We start from the raw sequence: 26170 nt of genomic DNA, 5'->3' as shown, positions 1-26170 counted from the left end.
TCTCCTTTCTCCCCCTCTCTCCCCCCCCTCCCCGGAAAAGAGGCAGCATAGAAGCTTCTGCTTGAATAAGCAATCTAGTATTCAACCGTTTCAAATCAGGTCTAGTAAGCTATAGCAGTGTGCAAAGGGGTTATTCTGACAGAACGGCTGGCAGGCCTGCTGGGTACCCTTCTGTCACCTTCTCATAAAGGTGAAAGAAAGGTAAGACCTGCTGATAAAAGCAGACCAGGAGGCACTTGGCAGGCTTGCCACCTTTCTTCTAAGTGGCAGCTCATTCATATGACCCATTCTAAAAAAAAATCATTGGTGAAGGATCTAGCCCCAGGATAATGCCTGCTAATCTTTGGGCCCAGTGCAGTCATGCAGAAAAACTTTTTAACTAACTCAGGTGTTAGGAACAAATAGAGATTTCTATTAAGATCTAGGTAAACCTAGATTGTGTTCAGTACAGCATTAAACATACCACATTCTATACTCAGAAGTCACTAGTTTTTGTCCCTACTTTGTTACTAAGGTGACTCTATTTATAGCCAACTAAATGTTTGATATCAATAAAAATCATTTCTCACAGTGATACCAGTTTTTTAATACTTGATCAGAGACTGAAATTTTGTTTCAAATTATTTTTTAGAGCTACAAAATAATCTAATTTGTCTTTAGTTATGATGGAAATGCTACTGAACCCTCAAGTCACCCCTTCTCACTTCATTAGGAAGTGGAAATTATTTATTCACTATAATTCAAACTAAATAAATATAACTTATTGTTAAAGTAAAGTAATATTTTCTTAGGGTTGACTTAAAAAAAAAAAAAACCACTCCCTAGGATTCCCTTGAGAATCCCAAGCCTCTCCAACCCTGCTTATCTTTTAAAATAGCTTTCTTCAAGTAAATGTTGCAAAATTACAAAGAACCACCATGGTCTCAAAGAAAAGTTATAAGACACCTCTTCCAATTCTTTTGTAAAGGTGGGAAGTTCATGAGTACGGAGCAATGGACATAGTCAGATTTTTTCCCCCAATACATTGATAGATTTTGATGATTTTCTTTTTTCTTAAAAAATCTGTTATATGGGATGGCTCTCTGGGAGAAGAAAGAAGGGATAGAGCAGGAAACAAAAACAAAAATATCAGCAAAATGTATTTTTCAGAAAGAACTTTTTCTCCAATTGTGTGTGAATAACAGTTCTAGACTTGTAGGTAATTGACTCACATTTTAGTTCCTAGTGTACATAGTATAATAGGCATTAATTAATCTTTTGAATGAATAAATACTATGAACCACTATTTTGTAAGTAATGCCTCTTATAAGTTTATATCACTAACAAGGAGTGTTATATAAAAGCTGAGTTACAATTTGCAGACTTATTAAGCTTCTAGTAATAAGGAATTTGTGATCTTTTATCCAGGACTGGAGTTTGCTTTTATACCTTCTCCAAATGGTTTATTAAGCAGGTCATGTAAATCAGATTGCAAAAAGAGAAACCCCAGCTTTGGGAGGAAATTGTTTGCATGAAAATAAGTGCTTTTCATAAAATAAATTTTAATGAAAAAGAGAAACCTAGGGGACTTCAATTTGGAAATATGATTATAGATTATTTCAAAGAGACTTAATAACAAAGTTAAACTGTTAATTTATGAAGGATCATTAGAGAAATCAGGATCCAGTTTTACCAATTTGCAACAGCATCTACTTTGTCTTCTTTAAGATTTGTCATTAAGAATTAGTGGACCTTGATTTATTATTAAAAAGTATATTTAAAGTACTAAAATCCAACAACAACATATGCTTATTTTTTTTTGGTAGGGTACAAAGAAATAAAGGACACCGTTAAAGTCACAAATGTTTATGTGGGCTTTTTAGCCATTTGAAACAATATTTCAGGAGTATCACAATTGTTACATTAATGTAATCAAAGTTACCAAAAAAAAAAAAAAAAATGGTGACAGGCAACAGTGGAAAGCATCAAAATACACATTTAAAGAGACCATGCTTCTTCAGTACAATCATGAAGATACCATCCCCCCCAAAAGACTTGCATTCTCGCCTAAAGCTTTTACTAAACCCTCAAGTTCTGAATTAAGCCTCATCCTCCCCCTCCTCCTCCTCAAACTCCCCTTGCTCATCAGCAGTGGCGTCCTGGTACTGCTGATACTCAGACACCAGGTCGTTCATGTTGCTCTCTGCTTCAGTGAACTCCATCTCATCCATGCCTTCCCCTGTGTACCAGTGCAAGAAAGCCTTACGCCGGAACATGGCCGTGAACTGCTCCGAAATGCGCTTGAACAGCTCCTGGATAGCCGTGCTGTTGCCAATGAAGGTGGCGGACATCTTGAGGCCGCGGGGAGGGATGTCACAAACGGCTGTCTTTACGTTGTTGGGGATCCACTCCACAAAGTAGCTGCTGTTTTTATTCTGCACGTTGAGCATCTGCTCGTCCACCTCCTTCATGGACATGCGGCCCCTGAAGATGGCGGCCACGGTCAGGTAGCGGCCGTGGCGCGGGTCGCAGGCGGCCATCATGTTTTTAGAGTCGAACATCTGCTGGGTGAGTTCAGGGACCGTCAGGGCACGGTACTGCTGGCTGCCGCGGCTGGTCAGAGGGGCAAAGCCCGGCATGAAGAAGTGCAGGCGGGGGAACGGCACCATGTTCACCGCCAGCTTGCGCAGATCAGCGTTCAGCTGGCCCGGGAACCTCAGACAGGTGGTCACTCCACTCATGGTGGCAGAGACCAAGTGGTTGAGGTCTCCATAAGTGGGAGTGGTCAGCTTCAGGGTTCTGAAGCAAATGTCATAGAGAGCCTCATTGTCGATGCAATAGGTCTCGTCTGTGTTCTCTACCAGCTGGTGGACAGAGAGGGTGGCGTTGTAGGGCTCCACTACAGTGTCTGACACCTTGGGGGAGGGCATCACACTGAAGGTATTCATGATTCTGTCTGGGTACTCTTCCCTGATCTTGCTGATGAGCAGGGTTCCCATTCCGGACCCTGTACCACCTCCCAGGGAATGGGTCAGCTGGAAGCCCTGCAGACAATCACAGCTTTCTGACTCCTTCCTCACTACATCCAGGACAGAGTCCACTAACTCTGCTCCCTCTGTGTAGTGGCCTTTGGCCCAGTTATTCCCTGCACCACTCTGGCCTGGAGGGGAAGGAGAAAGAGGCTGCATCAATTACTAATGATTAATGTACACATCTTCATATCCTAAGTCAGAGATGTCAAACATCCTCCAGAGGTTTGTAGTATTGTTTGCCCAGATTCATTGGAAAATATTGAATAAAATAAATAAAAATAAAATAGAACATAGTTTGTGGCTTTCTAAGTCAATGAATAATGAAGCCCCATTTCTATTCAGTTTGATACCACTGCCCTAAGCCATTTATGTATATGTAGATTAGTGAGTCACTCCTGAATTCAGATTATTTCTGACTACTATTTTAAAAAATCCATATATTTATGGTCTAATACATCTATATGTGCATATGTGCATATACACACATACACATATGTCCATAGTAACTAGTGATGAGGCATGACATTTCCCCAAGCCCATACTAAGAATTTTTTTTAAATTGTGGAATACTTGTAATTCTTACTCACTGCAAGTCTCAAACTTCTACCCTATAATAACACTAGTATAAATATAATCTATGAAGCCATCAAATATCTTAATCACATACCAAAAACAAAATTATCTGGTCTGAAGATCTGGCCAAATGGTCCAGACCTGACTGAGTCCATTGTGCCAGGTTCCAAATCCACCAGGATTGCACGGGGAACATATTTGTTACCTGTAGGCAGGGAGAAGAAAAGGCAGCATTAGACAGTGTATCATTGTAGGGAATCTCAAGGGGAAGAAAACTAAATTGATACAACTTCCTCTCATCACAGAAACTGTTTTTCTCATATAAAGAAAGAAGAGGATAGTACTTCAATTTGGTACTTTAAACCTAAAAGCAGTCCAGAAACCTGGTGAATTATTGCTCAAGGAGTGTTATTCTGCCAGGTACAGTAAGCAGGTAAGCTGCTTATGCTGGTAAGACGCTATGGTCAGTCCCAACTATTTAATTCAACAAGTATTTTTGAGTGCCTACAATGTGTCAGGCACTGTATTAAGAGTGGCTATATAAAGGAACCCCTGAAAATCTCTGCCTTCACATGGTTTACAAATCTATGACAACCAGGAAAGTAATATCTGTAGGGAAAAAAGATTGGAAAGGGCAGACAAAAAGCAGTTACCAGTGGCTTCATTGTAGTAAACATTGATTCTCTCCAGCTGCAAATCACTGTCTCCATGGTAACTGCCTGTGGGATCAATCCCATGCTCATCACTGATGACCTCCCAAAACTGTGACAGAACTTACAATTAGCAATATTAAGACCTTGCAGAGACCAACCTAATAACTTCCCTCCCCTCCTCACCCGCCCACTAAAGGTAAAATGGAACAGGTTTCAGAGAAACAAGATTTCTGTGGATCAGTTAGAACTGGGCGTTTTCTCAAAAACTGGGGCTTAGAAAAAGGAAAATTAGCCCTCCAATAAGTGGGGAGGGGAGAAGAGAGAAGGCAGCTGCGGCTGCAGCAGGATCACCAAAGGGGTAATTTCTGTGATTTTTTTTTTTGTTTCCCTTCTTTCCTCTCTCCCCCCCACCCCGCCCCCAAACAAAAAGCTCACATCAGTCTTTTAGCACAAACAGCTTTGAAAGCGGCCAGGGGCTGGTTCGACTAGGAGAGCCAGGAGGTTGGAGTGGGAGTGGCAAGGTAATGGAGAGCTTGGGGATAAATCAACTGCGGGAAAAAAGGAATAAAGAAAAGAAGGTGGACAGTAATTGTGCATTCTCAACACATCTGTATGGAGGGTTCCCATCCTCCCAACCTTGCAGCTTCACAGGATCAATCGAGTAAAAGACCTTTACACACACGCACACAAGCTATAGCGCATCGCCCACAAGGACAAGATTTAAAAAAAAAATAGTAGTAGAGAACAGAATAGGGAGAGAATTAAAAAAGCAATTTTTAAAAAAGAAATAAAGCCAAAAAAGATTCGGCAAACCTCAAAAGCTTAGCCTTCTGGCAGATAGGCGTGGGACACGCCTCTCTCAGCTACAAAGGGACTGGTACAAAGACTCCGGGGAGTCCCCTGGGGATAGATGCCAGAGAACAGCAGCATCCACGGGAACTATTCACTATTCTACCCAGACCCCGAGACAAGCGTCGCCCACCTCCGCCGCCCAGAACTCACCTTGGCTCCTATCTGGTTGCCACATTGACCAGCCTGAATGTGCACGATCTCACGCATGATGCCTGACTTGCCAACTAGATCCCTACCTTCTTTTTCTTTCCTTCTTTCTTTTGTCCCTCGTTTCCTTTCTCTCTTTTTCTCTTTCACACACACGCCCACCCCCCTCCTGATTTCACTTGAAACACACTACAATTCCTCCAGTACACTTACACTCTAAGATCGCGTAAGCCCCCAACCCGACCTTTTATAGTGAGGGTGGGGCAGCTGGCATCAAGCTCCACCCCCAAGCCCCTCACCCCCCCTACCCTCCCCCACCCAGCTCCATAGCTCCCCCAGTCCCTTTCTAGCTCAAGCTCCTGCCCCCCCCCCTTGACGATGACGTAATGCTTGGACAGTGGAGGGGTGGGACTATGGACCCGTTAGGTCTCAGAGAGCCTATCCGAGCGGAACACCCGGCTAGACTAAAAGAGGGGTGGGGGAAAGGAGGGTTGGGGCGTGGGCATGGTCTAGGTTTCGGGCTGAGGAGAAAAGGGAGGAAAAAAAGATTAGTGTGGTACAAGAGCTTAGCTGGGCAGGAGGGTGTGGCAAGGAGGGAATTGCAGAGAAAGGCTGGTATCTAGTAAAGCAACGGAAATGGAACAGGTGGAGGGGTTGAAAAGGCTAGTTGGGTGTATGCGGCGGGAACTAGAGAGCATGGAAATTGCACTTCACATTTACCTAGTACTTTCATGACAGCCTTGTGAAGTAGGTGGAACAAGTATTATTCTGGGTGTTGCCAGTGAGTAAAATGCGGTTCAGAGGGATATGATTTGCCCAAAGAAACAAAACTTGTAAGAAGCAACGCTGGGCCTGGAATACAAAGTCAATTTAGAGCGGACACCCGAGAAGTCCAGTCCCCTCCTTTTACTTGTAAGGCCCAGAGAGGTAAGTGATTTGTCAAGATTACACAGGTAGGAAGTGGCAAAATTGGGATTCGAATGCAGGTTGTTTGGCTCCAAACACAGGGTTTCTTCTGTGATACCACGTTCTTCCAGCTCTCCCTTTAGTTCCCTGAGTTGTGAATTCTTTTCCTCAGTGCTGTTCCTCAAGTCCTATTCCTGTACTAGGTTCTGTTTCAGGACAGATGGAAGACTGAGAAAAGCCAGGGGAAAGGATGACCCTGCTGCTCCACTTCCCATCCCATCACCCGACCCCAGTGATCGGTGAATGGAAAGTGGAGCAGAAACAGACCAGCAGGTTATCACCCTCTATAAATGGACACACAATAATGCTGGGCTGGAAAGAAAGAGTCTGGGAAGAACTCAGCCACATCGTCCCTCTTTCTCCCTACTCAAAATCATCCCTTTTGAGGCAGCCAAATTGGTGACCTCCATATGGCCATTTTTTCCCACCTTCCCTCTATCACTGACAACTAAAACACAGACTTGCGTGGCTCGATCTAAAGAGTGTGTGAAACATGGACACATACACAAACAATCCCCACATACATCTCTTGCATCCTTATTGCCAGAATAGGGAAACAGCCTGACCCCGAATTAGAGACGGGTTCATTTCTGGAAAATAGATTGGGCATAAGAAAAATGTTTTCAATTCTTCTACGTAGCTGCTTCGATGGGTAGCTGCTTCCATGGGTTTTCTTGTGTTCGTATTTTATTTCCTTCTTTTGAGTTGAGGTTGTGTAGAAGGGAGTGGTCGAAGGTAGTTGGAAAGGAAAGAAAAAAAGGGTGGGGTCCAACGGGGGAGGGGACAATAGGCTTTGACAGTGGAACAAAGGATTGACTGTGGCTTTATTTCCCATAACCAAGTTTTGAAAAACATGTTCAAGCCCCCACTTTGCAGGACTCTGATTTATTTAAGGAGCAGTGAGAAAATTGAGTAGTGGTGTCAGATCTTTTCCTTGCCTGGCCTGATTCTGGGGGGATTCATTTTTCTGTTTTAGGTTTAGAGTCAAATCCACCGCATACAAGCATTTACACACACTCAGGCAAAGGCCAGTATGACAGTCACAGGCATGCGCATGCAGAGACCCTCCCTTTCGGGATGTGCACTGCGCATTTGAAGTATTTGAAGCAGCTGCAGATCCTTTTGTTAGCGTGTGTGTGTGTGTGTGAGAGAGAGAAGGGGGTGGGGGGGAGGGAGAGACAGACCGAAACAGAGACAAAGAGACACAGAAAAAGAGAAGAAAAGAGTAATTGATTTCCTTTTTGGACATTTAGAGATCAAGAATCCTTGAATGGGAACTAGAAATAGAAATCTTAGTACGGTTTACCTTAGCCTCGCTCTGCCTAGCATGCAGGTGGGTGGGACGGGCTGCAGATGGGGGAGCTGGGAGGGAGAAGATGAGGTGAGAGTTGAGGAGGGTCATTTGGTCATCTACATTTTACTCCCTCTTCAAATCTTTCTTTCCTTGTTTCCTCCAAAGAACTATTCTTCCTCCAAAGAACTGCTTCGATCCTCTTCACCCACAGCATACAACCATGCATACAACTTGCTGTGTGTGTGTGTGTGTGTGTGTGTGTGTGTGTTTTGCAGGCATTTTTGTAGCAGCCCTGAAATATTCATTCCTAGCCATTCCGTGAATAACTGCCTCCCGTGGAGCGGTTTTTACTTAGGAAACAAGTTCCCTTTTCATATTCTAGGAAGAGGGCCAGAAGGACCACGACTCCTGCGGCTTCCGTGTAAAGCCAACAGCTGTTGACTCTCAGGACTGAGCTCTTCCCGTAGGCCTAGGCTATCTTACTTTCCCTTCCAGCAAGAGAAAGTGAGGATAAAGAAAGCTAATTGTGATAGATTTCAGTTGAATCCCTAAGTGCGGAGTGAATGAGGAGTGAGGGAGATAGAACATACACACCCTCCTAACTCAGCCAACTACAAAATATTCCCTTGTGCCCCGGCTCTTCAGCTGGTGATCCTGGTCCAGATTCCCAGGCAGGTATTCGAGTAATATCCTCAGCAGCATCTCAAAGGAAGGGAGGCAGGATTTGTCGAAAGATTGAGGAACAGAGAGACCCAAACTCCAGTGTTTTCAAAACTGCGTAAACCCAGAAACACAAGCATAGAGCAAGGGTGTCTAGCTTGACAGGGACATAATAAGTGCTTGTTGAATTGCGCGAAAGCTAGAGAACCTCCAGTCCAGATGCAGGGCGGGGTCAGGGTAATTCTAGACAAGCTGGGGGAATTGGGGAAACAATAGATTTCTAGAAGCCAGCAGGCTGTCACCCTGTGCTGTGGCAGTCTTTACTAGGAACTTGTTCAGAAAGCCAGAGGGAAGAGCGGGGCCATAGCTTTTTTCTGCAGTGCTCACGCTACCTCGCCTTGTAAAATGAGCCAGCTGACACTGCTTCACCTCAATTAACGGTTTCGTTTTTCAGCTCTGATTTCAGAGCCTCATGGACCACCAATTTCACTCATGGTAATGCATGTTCAGGATTATTTGGGTAGAATTAGTTTAGATTTTATTGTTGTTTTTTGTTGTTAGGGGTGAGGAGAGATAGGCAAGGGAAAAAAATAAGTACTACCAATTAATAAGTACAATTTCCAGCACTTTCCCCAAATATCTTTATTTTGTGATATTTCTGGGCATTAACATTGGGCATTAGGGCATATGTTAATGGAACCCCACCCAGTTTTCTTCTCACTTGATTCTGTGGTTTGCCTCTTGTGATTTTTACAAGCAGCTGAATTGAAATGTGAAGTTAGTTGCTGATATAAGCACATTCTAAAGAAAATTTCGAAATTGTTGACTCACCTCTTATGGAACTTTTCTTCCTTCCCTTTCTCCCTCCCCTCCCTCTCCCCCCCCCCCCAAGTATGGCTGTTTTATCCCTCTATGTTTCTTTCCTCTGAAGCCCAAGAAGATCTTATCATAGTTTTTTAGTGTTTTGAACTATTTTAAAAAAGAAAATATTGCTTAGGACACTCATGTAATAAAATGAATTTCGGATGAGTCAATCTGAAATTCTTTGGGGGGGGAGGACGAGATAACAAAGAAAGAAACTCAGTTCATCAGGCATGCAGTTCATTTCAAACTATGTGAATTTTGAAAATGAATCTTTTAGATGACGTTTTTACTCTGAGTAGTGTACTTACTGAAACCCAATTGATGATATCTCGCATACCAGAATTTCAGACCTAAAGGGAGATTGAATCTAACTCTTTCATCTTAAGAAGAATGTATAAGTGGAAAGTTGTTGTTCAGTCAGTTTGACCCATTTTGGGGTTTATTGGCAAAGGTACTTGGGTGGTTTGCTATTTTCTTCTCCAACTCATTTTATGGATGAGGCAAATAAAATCAAGTGAAATGCCCAGGGTCTCACAACTAATAAGTGTCTGAAGCTGGATTTGAACTCAATTCTTTTTAATTCCAGATCCAGTGCTCTATTTCGTCACCCAGTAAAATTATTTATCACATAGTTACTATGTGCCAAAGTGTTATATTCTAAGGCTTCCACTTAAAATACAAAGACAGTCCCGGACAGCTCATATTTTAATAAAGGAGGCAGCATACTTAGGGAAATAGAGCCAGGAAATTATGCCTTGGATTAGAACTAAAGAGAATAGAGAAGATATGTATAAGGCTGCAAAACTGCTGATAAGATGTGGAGAAAGATCAGAAAATTAGAGATGACTAAATTAGAATTTGAACTCAACTCTTTTGCTATGAAATTCAATGATCCTTTCAATTTATTTGTGATGAGGAAGTAACAAGTCCTACTTTAACTTACTTTCTAGGGCTATAGCAGTGAAGGTATTTTATTTTAAAATGTGAGTGATTTATAATGCCTAGTAATTCACAATTTAAAAATTTTGGTCTCATGAAGATTTTTTCTGTAAAAATTGCTTACCAAACAGGAAAATGCCTCATTCATATCTATATACAATTAATTACTAATCGAGCCAAGCTGTCCACACTAAGTTGCTTTTGATTCACATAATTTACACATTGATTGTATCTATTGACAAATTGGCAAGCATTAGGCTCTCCAGTTTATCTCATGTCTGCCAAGTGTGATTGTATTAGGTAAAGAAACCACATAGAAAGATGACTGTAATATTATGTATGAGTAAATGGACTTAATGCAAAGCATATTTTTAACATACTCAAATTTACACATTGTCTGGTTTGGGTTCTTTCCCCCACTGCTAGCATGCATCTACCACTTAAAACTCAGCACACAACTCTCATGAATAGTCTGACTACAGTGTCTCAGCCTCTACATATGTTTCCTAGGTAACTGATACATAGCCAATGAATCAGGCTTCGAAGAAAGAGAGAGACTCCAAATCCAACAGTATTTCCATTTTCCTCTTCACAATTCTCTCCAGTTGAGAACATTGGAAAGACACTGAGCCCAACATTTTTGTAGGCTAGTCAGATACCCTAAGGATTGGTGGTGAGATTGTTCTTCAATCCTATGCAGCTTTTTACTCACTGTAGTTGGGGGAGGGGAAAAGAAAAAAATCTTTCTTTGACACAGAGATTTCTGCCTCTCGATGCTTTGTGGCTCAATCTATTTATATCCCTTCATTCCCTTCTCTTCTTGTCCCCTTCCCCCTCTTACTCTCTCCCCCCCCCCCCCCCCCCAGTGTCAGCTCTCCCAACCCCTCCCCTTCATTCTCAAGTCTACTATCCTCCTGCTTAAAGAGAATTGGGAAAGTTCCCCTTGTGAGCTGCCAATGGTACTCTTTAATCAACTCAGGCAGGCATTGTGGGAGACGAGAACACTTCTTCCACAGCCTGGAAGCACTATGGAGACCCAGCTGGCTCAGGTAAAAACAAAAGACTTAAAGGGGAAGAGAAAATTCCAAGACTATAACACAAACTTAACTCAGAAACATTTTCTGCTTTGTCTTTAGTAAGATTTTTTTTTTCCTCATTACTGTTCATTAGTGCTTAAAGTACCCAAATCCTGACACTGAAATGCTGAGATTTCATCAAAAAGATTTTGCTTCTTTGTAATACAAATCAGCATTGGGCAGTGCTATGCAACATGGCTTTTAAAGGAAACCATTCCCTGCTCTCCCCCTTTCCCATGCCATGAATTATTTGTTAAATGCTTAGAAAGAGGTGGGGGAGGGGGAAATACAGAAGGGCTTTTAAGGTTACAGATGGAGGCAAATAGCATCGCATTCTATACTGCAAGCATACATACAGAGAGCTGGAAAACAGAGAGGAAAATAGCCTTGAATGGAGGCATTATGGAATGCTTGGATTTGAGCTATAGCTGGTGCATGGAAAATTTGTGTGAAATCATGTAATCTTATAATAAATGAACATTGAACAGTAAGCAAGTTATATATCAAAGGAAGGGAAGAAACATTTTTTTGTTTTAAAAGTAAATTACTTTTTTTATCAATATGGATAAGATTTTGGGGTTTTTTTGCATCTCAAAGTGTTCTATAAATAACAGTAGAAGTCAAAAGCAAGTTATCCTTTGTCCATTTTGCCAGGGAATAATAATCTTTCTTGCTGATAATCTCCCTAAATCTTCATCTTTCATATAAGACAATATTAGAGGAAATTCTCATACCTCTTTCCTCTGTTGTTTCTTAGAATTTGCTGCACTCATAAGCAAAATGGTCGTCCAAGCTGCAGCTAAGACAGAACTTTACATCTTCATTGCTTTTTTTGTCTTTGTGCTTAATTGTTCTCTGAAGTCATAATAAAAAATGATTGATTTCAATTCAATGAATACCTGTTATGTGCAAGATATGTGTTAGGTACTGAAGTTCAAAAACGAAAAATAATAGGGTTCTTGCTCTTAAGGAGTTTATAATATAACAGGAGAAAAATAATATGAACACAAAAAAGTAATATTCAAGGTAGAATGTGATATGAGAATGAGTATAGTACAATGATAAGAACACTGGATTTGGAATCAGGATTCCTGAGCTTGAATTCTAGTTCTGTTATTTACTGTTACTAGCAAGTCAAAGTCTTTGGATCTTAAATTTTCTCATTAAAATTTGATTGAAAAAGATGACTTCTAAGGTCTCTTCCAACTTTAAAAAAACAAAAAAAGCAACTTAGAAACACAGGTTCTGATTCTTAATAATACTATGACTTAACTTGCATGCAAATTGGATACACAGGGGAATAATTTACATTTTAAAAAAATGTGTAGTCCATATAATCTCTGACAATTAATTGGCCCAGTGAATAGGGTCTGGATCAGGAAGACTCAGATTCATGAGATTAAATCTGGCCTCAGATATATACTATCTGTGTGATCCTGGACTAGTCATTTCATCCTGTTTGCCTCATTTTCCTCATTTGTAAAAATGAGCTGGAGAAGGAAATAGCAAATCACTACAGTATTTTTTTTGGCTAGGAAAACCCCAAAATGGGATCACTAAGAGTTAGAAGTGAGTAAATGAATGAGCAACAACCATATGATGGCTGAAAGATCCTTATCCTGACTCTCATTCTCACTAATACAGTCCAATTCCCAGTATAAGCTCCTATTCACCTTTCCCCTCAAAGTTCTCTAGAGATAATCCAGAAGGGTCAGGGGGAATTCTGTAGTGCCATTGGTTTTTAGCTCCAATTGTTATGTTTTTCTCCTCCCTACCTTCTACATTCCTCCTTTTCCACTAAGATTATCAACTGACAATCATTTGGTCTTAGCTTATGATGCAGACCAGTACCTCCAGCCAATCCCCAGTGCCAATTAGAACATCCAAAGGAAGATAGGAAATCCAATATCATCAAGACCTTTAGAATCAGAAACATCTCTTTCCATTCAAAGGGAGTAGAATTGGGGAAAGTTGAGCTAGCCAAGCTAGCTTTAAAGCTAAGGCTTCTAACTGCCTCACCCCCAACCCTAATAATTCATTTTTAAGGGATTCATCTAGATTTCTATATATACTCCCCTTTCTTGAATTACCTCCCTTCTCAGCTTGACAAATAAGTTAAAAACAGTATCTAAGTATGACCAAATTTCCTTGTTTTTTTGGAAAGTGATTCTTTTTCAACATCATATTAGCCTTTTTGCATTTAGTCTGAGAGCTTTTGATCAATTGATTGAGCATATTCTCACTTAGTTAAAGTTATCAGAACTAGAATGGGATTGGGGATTAACACCATCTTAAATATGAATATGTAGGGAGGATACAAATCTTTATAACATAGCATACAAACATACTATACATACCCTTTTCTTTGGAAATCTTTGAAGAAATATAACTTACACAATTTGGTTCTAAAATCTTATATGAAAATAGACAGTAGAAAAAAAATCAGGTATGCCTTTTTAAACCCCTAAACTAAATTGGACATGCTAATGCATGCAGAAGTCATGCAGCCCAGGAAGTAATGATCGAAACTGGAATACAAAGTAGATGTTAGGGGGCATTCCCACAGTTAATTGAAGAGACCCTTTGTGTGGAGTGTGGGACAGTGCTAATTTTAAAAAAAATTTCAAAAGGCTGGTGGCACGAAGTAACTATAGCGATGCTGTGGGTCTTTTCTCCATTGGCCAAATGCCAAGGCTGATCCCCTTGGAGAGAAGGTAATAAGCATGAGCAGTGTGTTGGAGGAGAACTGGATTGTGGGGAGACCCAGAGCTAGACAACAGCAGTGAGAGCACCCAGTCAGGAGCTGAAAATAATGATGATTGAGTGGGGAAATATCCACATGCTATAGCCATCAGAGGAGCTCTGTCAGGAGAAATAAAAACCAACAATGCAGGATAAACAATAGGGCCTTGGAGGAGAGCACAGACATGGAAAAAACAGACAGTGCTCTTCCTTTCCTATTTGCTGGGGTCCTTTCAGGGCAGTCCTCTAAGTCACAGATATTGTACAGATTTCTGGGGTAGGATGGCCCACAGAAGAGGGAAGGAGATTGGCTTGACTCTATGAGCTTGTGTTCATTTTTGTGTTCTTTACAATGTAAAAAAAATGTTCAAAGTTCAGAGTCCTGTGAAGCTTGACTACTTACCTTCAGGCTAACTCTAACCAAATTAAAACCTATTTGGGAAATAGTTAACAAATAGAAGTAAAAATATAATAGAACATAAATAATATTAACACATGATTTTTAGGGATCCTTTTGTATTAAGCTAGGGTACTTGGTGGCTTTCATCAGTGAAGTGTCAGATATTAAAGTTACCAAATTCCAAGTTTTTGAAGTGTTCTGTTTTTACTCTAATAACATCATAATCTCTTGAAGAAAATTTTCTTGATATATAGATATGAGACTCCTGTATAGTCTGTAGTCTTTTAACATCTTTTGCTTTTTAATACTGAGCTATATTTGAAAACTGTTGTTTGACTTTCCCTATGTCTGTTTTTACATTAAAGTCTTTTTGAGGATTAAGTATATGAAGAAACATGTTGCCTTAGGTTTGGAAAATCTTCTCAGAATCTCCATAAAATACCTTAACTTCTTCATCCTCTGTAGGGAATAGAGGCATCTAAGCTGCAGTTATTTTCATGACCACCATTTTGCTTATGTTCTTTTTTATTGCTGCAAGGTGAGATAACCAAGTGGTCCCTTCATTGATATTTTGCTTGTCTCTAGGTGCAAAATGAAACACAGATTTACTTCTTTAAGGAAAGCCTGGGAACCTTCCTTTATTTGAGCTATAACATCTTTATATCATTTATTCTCACTCAGAATGAATTTGTCTACATTGTTATGATTCAGTTGTTACAATATAATACAGGCTTATATTTAGGCTTGTTGTTTAGTAGTTGTCAGTCATGTCTGACTCTTTGTGACTCCTTTTTGGAGTTTTCTTGGCAAAGATACTGAAATGGTTTACCATTTCCTTCTCCAGATCATTTTACAATAAGAAAATTGAGGCAAACAGAGTAAAGTGACTTGCCCAGGTTTGTATAGCTAGTAAACACTGGAGGTTGGATTTGAAGTCAGTCTCCTGAAACATCCAATTGCCCCACATTTAGGATATTGACAGTTAAATTATTGTTTGAGGACTGCTAAAAACTTTGTGATTTTCCAACTTCTCAGTCTCCTTTTATATCCAAAGTTGTATTGATGTCAGCTCAAACCAGTGTAAGAGATGATTGTTAAATTTTCAGTGTGAGCCTATTTACACCTTGGAAACTGGCAAATGCCCACAAATTGGGGCTTGATTTATTGTTTTGTTGATTCTTTTTTTTCCTGAGGAAATTGTGGGTAAGTGACTTGCCCAGGGTCACACAGCTAGGAAGTGTTAAGTGTCTAAGATCAGATTTGAACTCAGGTCCTCCTGACTTCAGGTCTGGTGCTCTGTCCACTGCACCACCTAGCTGCCCCCCTTTTGATCTTTAAACTTAAGAAAGTGATGGAGAAATTACTAATAATTCAGAGCATGGCATACATACATTTTCTTCCAGAGAGCCAGTTAAACATTTACCAAGAAAAAAAAAGCATTTATTGAGTACCTACTATGTTCTAGCTAGGTGTGTTACAAATATAATCTCATTTGATTCTCATAACAACCTTGGAAGTAGGTACTATTGTCATACTCATTGTACAGTTAAGGAAGCTGGGACAAATAGCTATTATGATTTGCCAAGGGTCACACAGTTAATAAGTATCTGAGGTCAGATTTGAATTAAGGTCTCCCCGACTCTAGGCCCAATCTTCTATCTCTTGCATCATTTAGCTATCAATTTTCATCACTCTTGTCACCATCATCGCTGCAGAAATGGAAGGGGTTTACATAAGACTGGGAAAACTGTTATATTCTCTTTGTTTTGTGGGTTGCCATGACCAAAAACTACATCATCTTATGGCTAGCTTACTTGTTATGAGAATTGATTCACTTAACTTGGCTGGTCCCCAACAGCAGACACAGGCTACTGCCAGCACCATACTTAAAACTTTTTTTTACAGTATGTCAGATCCTGTTAGTGCTTGTGATGCACTGATCTCACCCTTGAGAACTCAGATTCACCTCTATGCCATGTAAGAAGAAGACCTTAAATTGATTCCTTTTTTTTTCTTTCAAAGTTTAAAAAGAAAGCCATTGTTTGTTTTATTTCTTTCTGACCTAGCCTTAATCACTAAAGGCCCCAGTTAAACTGAGACCTGTAAAAGATATTAGTTTAAAAAGACCAAGATCTCCCACTACATCCAGAGACAAGTCCAGTTTTCCTGATCTATATTTGGCCACTGGACCCAGAGAGTTCTGGAGGAAAAGTGAGGCAGGTAACCTTGTCCCTTCCTCCCTCACCTTAAATCCAATTCACTTGCATCTCATGGCAGCATCTCCCTGATGTCATGGCCTTTTTTGAGAACAAAGGACAAACAATAACAATTCCATGAGGAGACACACATTAGGGTAGGGATGATTTAGATGAGAATACAATTTTAAAGAGACAAATGTTAAGTTCTACCCTTGGTTTCAAAAACTCCCTTTTAAGATGATGAAAGTGGGGTTGCAGATCAGCTCACATGAAACAGAATTGCAGACTTTAGGACAGTGCTGATAACTATTTTTATATAATTGGTTTCCTTTTTAACTGTAAGTTTTAACCATTTAAAAACATCCTCTGAAATATTTCATCAGAGTGACAAAGAGGTCCACACATACAATAAGGTTAAGAATGGCAGCTATTGGTGGGAGGTGGGAAGGAGAAGGAAGAGGGGAGGAAAAAAAGAAGAAAAAAAGAAAAAGAAATAGACATGATAACTTTATTATACATTTTAAAGTAATAGCAAGTTATACATAATGAATTTATAGTTTCATATGCAATTTAAAAAAAAATTATAGCATGGAAGTACTTGTTTTATTCCATTAATTAAAAATAGGATAAATAAATGTGGGGGGAGGAGTAAAAAACAAAAGGAATCCCTGCTTTTGGGATTCCAGATCACAAATTTAATATGCATCAAGAATGGGATGGGGGGACAAGTTAATGTCATCTTAGAGTAACTGCAGAGGGACTTTTTTTTGGTCTTTTGTTCTTGAAGAGGACAGAAGCAGGCACTATGGAGCACTTAGAACTTGATCAGACATTGAAGATTTCAAGTTCATCCATTGCATCCTGATCTAAGTCATTTTCATTTTTGTCTTGACATTGGACCTTATAACTCTGCCTCACTCAAATCCAATTTATGCACAAGTTCAAAAAATATCTCCTATATAATTTTTACTATTTTTACCTACCTCAGAGTCTTTTGGTGATGGACAAGATATGAACTATTTGTGCTGGAGTCTTCTGAGCTCACATTGGTCAAGCACAGGTGGACACACTCTACCTTGACCCTATAGAATGATATCATTTTGGTCCTTTCTAAACTCAAATGACAGCAACCAATCTAGTATAGAGTTTGACATAGAATAGGTACTTGATAAATATTATTTGATTAATGGATTGATAGAGTGGTTTTCTGTTGAGGTACAGGTTGTACTAGGTGGCTTCTGATACCTTTTCTAACTTTGAATTTCTTGTATTCTGTTGTGAGCAATCCATAGAATTGTATTTCCATATAGGGACAAGGACTTTGAAAAAGGTCATGTCAACTGACCAAGTACAAAATAAGATATTGAGCCACTGAACTGATAAACTAATAAAAATTATCCCAAAACAAGAAGTGGGTTAAAGGTAATGGCAAGCACTAAGTGTGCATGCTTAATTAGTTTATTACATTAACTTCTGTTGCTCAAAGGAGAAGTTTTCTGCCATTTTTGAACATGGGTTGTATGATGAGGGAAGGAGAACATATGAAGGAGGAACATGTATTGGGAGGATCAAGAATTTTGTTTATTTTATCATCCCCAGCCAATTGCAGGGGGCGGGGGGGGGGGGGGAGGGAAGGGGGAGGCAAAGAGGAGGGACCCAGGGAAGGATCTTGTCTTTCAAGATAGAAAATAAAGGCTCATTCCTAACTCTTTAAATCTGGCTCTACCTAGGGACTGCCCCTGGGTGCCTTACTTGTTTCTTGCAAGAACCATAAATAAACTGACTTATTTCATACATTTCTGAATCCTTTTTGTCTCTGCAGTGAATTTCTAACACTGTGAACCTCTGTGAACTTCAGCCTTTCCATGTGTGAGGATAATAAAGCTAATGCTACTTATTCCACTGCATTCCCTGGCAGCAAAGTGACACATTGAATGAACTGTTGGATATGGAGTCAGAAATCTTACCTCATGTTTTACCTCAGTTTTTAGCTTTGTGATTCTGTGTAACTTTCTCTCAACCTCAGTTTCTTCTGTAAAATGGGAATAATAATAGTACCTGCCTTGTAGTGTAGTAAAGCTCAAATGAGATAAAATATGTAAAATGCTTTACAAACCTTAAAACACTTAATAATAATAATCTAGTATTTATATAGCACATTAAGAATTATAGGTATAATAAGTATTAATAAATATACATTAATTACTTATCTATGATGTTGATGATGATGATGATTTGACTCAAAAAAGAATCCTTTGAGGCAGGTACTATTATCATTCTGATAGTATAAGGAAACTGAGTCTACAAACAATTTGTAAATGAAAAGTCAGGTCTTTAGCTCCAAATCAGGCCTTCTATCTAATGACCCATAAGAAAAACATTTTACATATTTTTTCCTGGGAATTTTTTTTTATTAATAAAACTTTCAACACCGCCTCCCCTATACACTACTATCCATCTAGTTTTTCTATTTTGAATTCTCCATGTGCCTGGTCTAGCTTTGTTTTAGCTTCCATGAGGCTTCCTGGTTCTGCTCCGACAGCTGGGTTATGAACATACATGTACATTTATATAGCAACCTTTTTTCATTCTGTGACAGCAATGTATCCCATCCCCCTCCTGCTATTTCACACTCATTTCACCACGTTCAGAGGGGATGTGCTGAGTTGTAGAAGATAAATTGCTAGGTCAAGGCCCTTGGGTTTACAGAGGCAAAATTTAAAGAGATACAGTGGTATTCCCTCAGTGCTTAAGAGATGATTTTCTATTCCTAATGCTGTGATCTCCTCCTTTGCATGTAAATCAGAGGCTTTAAATCAAAAACTTCCTGGTGATTTAGAGGCAGCTAGGGATTCCAAATTGGACCTGCCTTATTAATAGACAAGCAGCTTTCTGACATTATTATTTTTTTCATTCCATTTTATTTTATTTTCTGTCTGCCTTTTCTTCCTCCTTCCTCCCCCTCACTCATGACATAGAAAAAGCAAGAAAAACAAACCCTCTGTAACAAACATATATTGTCAAACAAAACAAATTTCTGCATTGACCATGTCAAAAAAAGAAAAAGTTCAATCATCTCTCTTTTAGGAGGTGGTTTTCATTACAAGTCCTCTGAAATAGTGGTTGGCCATTGGGAGGGTATAATGAAAATGTCTGACTCCTGCCTTCCCAATCAATCAATCAATCAACATTTATTAAGCATCTATTATGTTCCAAACACTGTACTAAGCACCTCGTAGGTGTCATACTGCCTGAAATTGGACCACTTGGGACTAAGCTTTGGTCTCTCCTTTTTGTCATCTTTCAAAATGCAAATATTCCTTGGAGAGAAAACATCATTTGCAAAATTGTATCCTGAATTTGTTTTTTCAGATCTGCTTTCCTTCATAATAGGAAGAAGCCAAGGCATTTTTGAGGAGTGGAGTCTGGAGGGTGTTGTACTAGAATGAAATTCAAGAATGAAAAACAAAATATCATGTAGAGCTCCCCAAGGTTGCTCCTTTTACAACTTTCCCTACAACCTTCTGCCTCTATGTGCTAAATCAAGGGGAATCCTCTCACTTTCCTCTGCTGGTAAAGGACAGAGACTATGGTGGGAGTGTGAGGAAAAGAGCTGGGTTCTCCTATGGGGATTTCTTCTACTCTAAGTTCAGTAAAGATGAGGCATTCTGTTACTCTAGAAGGAGAACATAGGGAACATCAGGAAACCTCTGGGGATGTACTTCAGGCTCTGCTATTGATTTGCTTTGTGATTTTGGCCAAGTCACCTCATATTTCTACATCTGTTTCCTCATTGCAAAATGAGGAAGTTGAAGTAAAGAAGAGAGTCTTTTTATTTTTTGCAAGGCTTTTGCAAACTCCTTTTGCCAAAAGTTAAGTGACTTGCCTATGGTGACACAGCTAGTTAAGTGTCTGAGGCTGGATTTGAACTCAAGACCTCCTAACTCCAGTACTGGTGAGCCATCTAACTACCCTCTAAAGAAAAGATTCTTAATCTTTTGTCTCCACGTGCCATTTAGGGGGAGTCTGTGAACTTTGATGGTGAAAAAAATAGCATCTTTATTTTCACTAACCACTATCAAAATTTAGCATTTCCTTCAATTATGAAGTTTTAAAAAATGTTTATTGATGTCTTTCAGTTTTTTACATCATTATAGTTTCTCCAGATATTCCTTCCCTTTCTAGAGAACCATCCATATGAAAAATTGTATTTTTTTGAAGACAAAAAAGAAAAAGAAAAAAATCAACATAACTGATAATTACAACAAAATATTCTGAAAATATGTGCACTCTGCAGTTCTTGTGTACTTCTTAATTTCTGCAATAGAGTGGGGGATGGGAATATCTTTTCATCTCTTCTTTTCAGCCATGCTTGTACTTGATAATTTCACATTTATTTCTGAATTTGTGTGTTTGTATATCTGCTCTTTCCATGTACCTTGTTTTAGCTACTGTTTATCTTGTTTACTTGGTTCTGCTTACTTCAGTCTGCATCAGTTTAAGAAGATCCTTCCATGTTTCTTTGTATTCATCACATTTTTTATAATATATTCAATTTCCATTACATTCATATATTACAATTTGTTTATTCATTCCCCAATGGATAACTACTTTATTTTCAATTTTTCATTATCACAGAAAGTTGTTATAAATATTTTGTTGAATATGGGGACTTTCTTCTTAGTGATGGCCTTAATTGTGAAAAATTTTAAAATACATATTTTGAGGGGTTCAAAGGTTTCATCAGACTTCCAGAGGGATTCATGACAGACATACAAAAATGGAACCCCAAATCTGGATTAAAACTAAGATCTCTTCTTATTCTAAATTTAGTCTCTATAAGTAAGAGTAAGCTTTATCCTGAAAAGATGTCATCTTAGTTTCAATTTAATTCAACAGATATTTTTATTAAGCATTCACTCCATAGAAGTCAGCCTATTCTCCTTAAGAGAGAAGTAGATTCAAATATTATATTGGACACTTCCTAACTGTGTGATTCTGGCAAATAATTTAAGATCCTAATGCCTCAGCTCCTTCATCTATAAAACAAGAATAATAATACCAAAGTATTTTCCCCCATAACACAGTTGTAACCCGAAACATGATGAAATATGAAATGAAAAAAAAAATACAGTAAAAACCACCATAAGATGGGTATAAGACTCTAAAGAGATGATGAATGTCAAAAACAATAAATAAAAGATTAGATTTTTTGTTCAATAACAATCAATGAGTAACAGTTGAGGGTGACAGACTTGCTTGGGTTAAACTAGGTGATTGCTAAAATTTCCTTGTACTTTCAGATTCTGTGATTCTATAGAGAAAAAAAAAAGCTGCCTCAAATACCCAATACCCATTTTGTACACTGAGTGCCCATTCAAGAGTGGGAACCATGTTACCCACATATGTAAGAAACCCACATATGCATGATGTTAAGTGAAAAAACATTACAGGGGTCACAGGGGCAATAATATTCATGGGAAATTGGCTGAACAATCTTGGAGCAGACTTTTAAGAGTCATTGGTGGTTTGGGATTATAATGTATTAATTGTGTTATTGAATTAAGACAGTTGGTCAGGGCTAACTTTATATGGGATATTCTATTCTGAAATGATTATGCTACAAAAAATTGTGCATGTACATGACACCAATTATACCCCAAATTTTGTTTAGACCTTTTTATTTGCTCTGTCTCCTGTTCTGTCATTCAGGGTTTGTGGAGGACTCTGGGATGAGAGCATGAGCCAAAGAGATAATGTGACACTCTTGGGGTTAATCCATCAGGATTAAACTTGATCTGTGTAAGTCCAGAGTCTTGAAGTAGAGGCTCTGGACACCTTGGTTTTTCCAGCCTAAAATCTATGACACAATTGTCTCAAACGGCTTATAAATTTGTTCTCATTTCTTACTGAGTTTGTTGAATTTAATGATGCAGACAATGAAGATTTCTCTACCAAACAGTATTGAGTATGAGTTGTTCAAGATATGAGTTGACTTAAAAACAATTGTGGAAGAAGAGAGAATGCGCCTTAATATGTTTTACTGGGTCTAACCACAGAGAAAGTGCTCTTTCATGAATTTCTCTTACTCAGAGGGGAAAAAAGTCAGGGTTTATCATGTTACTATGTTATTGTCATTTAGTCATTTTTGTCCAACTCTTCATGATACCATTTGAGGTTTTCTTGTCACTAGAAGTGGTTTGCCGTTTCCTTTTCCAGTTCATTTTATAGTTGGGCAAATAGAGGCACATAGAGTTAAGTGACTTGCCCAGGATCATATAGTTCATAAGTATCTGAGACCTTGCTACTATAGGTAACCTCAAAAGGAAAATCTGATATTCCCTTCCCCTGGAGTTTAGTAGTTTACTATAAACAAAAAATACATTTATCTCCCTGATAAGCCTTTTGGGCTTTTTACAATAGTGACATCAGCAGACTTGCATCATCCTTAGAGGACCCAAAATTTTCTGGAATCAAGAAAAATAGATATTTTTGTACTTCCTAGATTAGAATGTCCCTAGATGTAGAATGTCTACAAATTTTAAGGGAGTCACAAAGCAAATTGATAATCCCTAAAACGTAGTTCAGTTTAAAACAAAACAAAATAGAAAATTTTGATTTGGGGCAAAAAACCCATAATAATGCTATCTCCCTTCCAGGGGAATAGGATAAGGACTTCTTTCACTCCTGAGTCTTGGAGATGCTTGAACAGTAGCATAGTAGGAGAGCCAAGTTGGTTTTTTTTTTTTTTTTTTTTTTTTTTTTTTTTTTTTTTTTTTTTTTTTTGGTAAGAAAAGAGTAATAATACTTGTCCTACTTGGCTTGTAGATTTTCCTCACTGATCAAATGAGATAATGCCAGAGAAAACATTTTGGAAACTGTAACCCTACAGGTACCATTTGCTATTTAAAAAATTTTTTATTTTTAACTTTTTCTTTAAACTTAGAGTTCCGAATTTTCTTTGTCACTTTCCCCACTCATTGAGAAAGTAAGCAATATATCAATTAATGTATAATATGCTCTTGTCTTATAGTAAGTGCCTTAAAACTATTGGGAAAAGGTCTTTTAAAATGTCTACTTTCTTACCAACCAGATCTAAGAGAGAGGAATAGATCAAACTTATTTTACTCAGGTGAAATGTTTTCTTGTTTACTTGCTGCCATGTGAAATTTAGAACAATACAGCTTCTTAGTATTATCTTTTTTCTTCATCCTTTTCTTTCTCCCCTTCTTCTAATTCTCTATTTTCTTTCCTCCATTTTTCATCCTATTTTAGGTCTTCGTTACACTTCTCTCTTTTTTGTCTCTGCTTCTTTCATATGAGATTATAGGGGAGGCAGTATAATTAAGAGATTATATAAACCACTTTTGGTAGGAAGAATTAGTGAATGAAATGTGCATTTGAAATGCCAAGTTTAAAATTAATAGGAAATATAATTTCTATTATTTGAACAGTTATGAATAATTCCATATTGTTTCTCTCTTTTCTCCCTCCCTCTTTCCTTCCTTTCCCCCCAATCATCTGTGTACCACCACCCCCTTTTCCTTACCTTTCCTACTCATAGTGCGGCTGTCTAGGGAACATCTAGATAATTTTGCTGATTCTGAGTATTCACAGAAGAGAGATTCTCCATCTAAATCCCAGGAGTTCTTAATTTTATTGTATCATGAAGACTTTTGGCAGCCTGGTAAAACTTGTGCATGCCCCCTTTGGAGAAGAATGTATTTAAATGCATGAACTAAAATACATAGAAAACCAATTATATTGAAATAAATGTATACACACACACACACACACACACACACATCGAGGTTAAGAGCCCTTGATAAAGAGAAATAATCTTTAGTCAATGTGCAATCACCACTTGTCTTCCAGGACAAATGGTTCCCTAGCCAAAAGAAATAGATGTTTGAGAAAAAACAAACAAACTTTTGTTGGAAGCCCTTAGCCAAGAAAGGAAGAAGAAAAAAGATTCAAAGATAAATTCATTTTGGGGGATTTTTTTTGTAGTGAAGGTTCTGCACTTATGGACTGTCTGACTAGACATTCCAATTGTATGTGGTTTAGCAGGTTTAGTCCCCAGATCATAACTAATTGCTGATCCTTCCAGGGTTCTAGAACTAATCTTAAAAGGCAGAGGTTTTTTCCCCTAATACTATTGCTCAGGAATACCACTTGTGTGTTCCTCCATTAGTTATCTATTGATACGAATTAACTAAGACAATAAACTTTAAGAAGTAGTTCTATAGAGCAGCTACACCCAAAGAAAGAACACTGGAAATGAATATAAACTGCTTGCATTTTTGTTTTTCTTCCTGGGTTATTTATACCTTCTGAATCCAATTCTCCCTGTGCAACAAGAGAACTGTTCGGTTTTGCACACGTATATTATATCTAGGATATACTGCAACCTATTTAACATCTGGGGGATGGGGTGAAGGGAAGGAGGGGAAAAATCAGAACAGAAGTGAGTGCAAGGGATAATGTTGTAAAAAATTATCTGTCAATAAAAAGTTATTAAAAAAAAAGAAGAAGTAGTTCTACAGGATATAATTGAGTCTCTTTAGTTGTCTCTAAATACTTCCTATGTAGTATCATCACATTTACTCCTTCCAAATTAAGTGCTTTCTTAGTTTAAGAATACAAGGTATTCTTACCTTGTAAATGTATTTGGTCATAGAGCATCTGTTATTTACTATGAGTAGAATGGAATGATGGATTAAATCAACCACCATCTTCATACTTTGATACACATAATTTTTCTTTCCATTTAATACTGTTTTAATTTTTTCCAATTACATGAAAGGGAAGTTTTCAATATTCATCTTTGTAAGATTTTGAGTTGTAAATTGTTTTCCCTTTATCCCTTTTCTCCCCTCACCCCAAGACAGCAAGCAATCTGATATAGGTTATACATGTACAATCATGTTAAATATATTTCATGTTGTGAAAGAAGAATCGCAGGGGGTGGGGGGAGAGGGGTGGAAGTGGGGGGGAGAGAGAAGGAAAAATCACGAGAAAGAAAAAACAAATTTAAAAAAGTGAAAATAGAATGCTTCAAACTTCATTCAGTCTCCATAGTTCTTTCTCTGGATATGAATGGCATTTTCCATTACAAATCTTTTGAAATTGTCTTGGATCACTATATTGTTAAGAAAAGCTAAGTCTGTCATAATTGATCATCACACAATGTTGCTGTTACTGGATACATATCTTTTTTTACCCCATTTGTAGCACTCACCAAAATTAAAAGTGTGAGTTAAATTTCACAAGTCAATAATTTACAGGTACCAAATTAGGCAGTGATAAATAAACATAATTGAACATAGACTGAATGGGACTTTACTAACACCACTGGTGGACTCCTCTTAGGCAGCTATTTTAAAATATTGTAATTTTACTTTAGAATAGAAAGAAAGGCAGAAGTGGGACTTAAGAGACCCTAATGGCTTTTCTTAACCCTTTTCTGACTTGCTGAGCAATTTTAACAAATACCTTAGGCTCTCTTTGTCTTGGATTCCTCAGCTGTTAAATGGAGATAATATTAAACATTCCTCTTCCTCATTTCAAAGGGATATCATGAAAAAGAATTAGATAATGCATATAAAATACTTTAAACTCTTTTGTGATTGGCCCCATACTTAGCTTTATGTTTATGGCAGTGATAAAAATTCAAGGCTAAAGAGATGTAACTGTACCAGGAAACACATTTATCTCCACATTTTATTTGTCTTTAGGTCTATTATTGGGAGTTGTCTTCATGTTTGTTATCTATGTATTCCCTTTCTATTCTGG

The 26170-nt window shown here is 38.4% G+C and overlaps 1 protein-coding gene and 1 long non-coding RNA gene across 2 annotated transcripts in view; one reads left to right on the top strand and one right to left on the bottom strand.

Annotated features, from left to right (window-relative positions):
• Positions 1-1989: 1989 nt before the first annotated feature.
• LOC127544230 (tubulin beta-2B chain) lies at positions 1990-5513 on the bottom strand. Its single transcript, XM_051970767.1, has 4 exons — positions 5240-5513; positions 4238-4346; positions 3679-3789; positions 1990-3139 (listed from the first exon to the last, which is right to left on the bottom strand). Exons 1-4 carry the CDS (start codon positions 5294-5296, stop codon positions 2079-2081), a joined length of 1338 nt encoding a protein of 445 aa, XP_051826727.1. The 5' UTR covers positions 5297-5513; the 3' UTR covers positions 1990-2078.
• A 129-nt stretch (positions 5514-5642) lies between these two features.
• LOC127544226 (uncharacterized) overlaps positions 5643-26170 on the top strand; it is a 43452-nt gene continuing 22924 nt past the window's right edge. Inside the window, exon 1 of the long non-coding RNA XR_007949408.1 lies at positions 5643-6163. This is a non-coding gene — a long non-coding RNA (uncharacterized LOC127544226). The remainder of the gene's footprint in view (positions 6164-26170) is intronic.

Source organism: Antechinus flavipes, chromosome 1 (assembly GCF_016432865.1).
Source record: "Antechinus flavipes isolate AdamAnt ecotype Samford, QLD, Australia chromosome 1, AdamAnt_v2, whole genome shotgun sequence".
NCBI lineage: Eukaryota > Metazoa > Chordata > Mammalia > Dasyuromorphia > Dasyuridae > Antechinus > Antechinus flavipes.
The sequence above is the reverse complement of the archived record's forward strand: the minus strand, read 5'-3'. Positions and strand labels throughout refer to the sequence as shown.

Bases quoted from the DNA above. Each gene is read 5' to 3' on its own strand.
- LOC127544230 (XM_051970767.1), bottom strand. From the start codon at position 5,296: ATGCGTGAGATCGTGCACATTCAGGCTGGTCAATGTGGCAACCAGATA. The intron at 4,347-5,239 runs GTGAGTTCTGGG...GTTCTGTCACAG, and splicing joins GCAACCAGATAGGAGCCAAG to TTTTGGGAGGTCATCAGTGA. The intron at 3,140-3,678 runs GTATGTGATTAA...CTTCCCCTCCAG, and splicing joins ACCAGATAATTTTGTTTTTG to GCCAGAGTGGTGCAGGGAAT.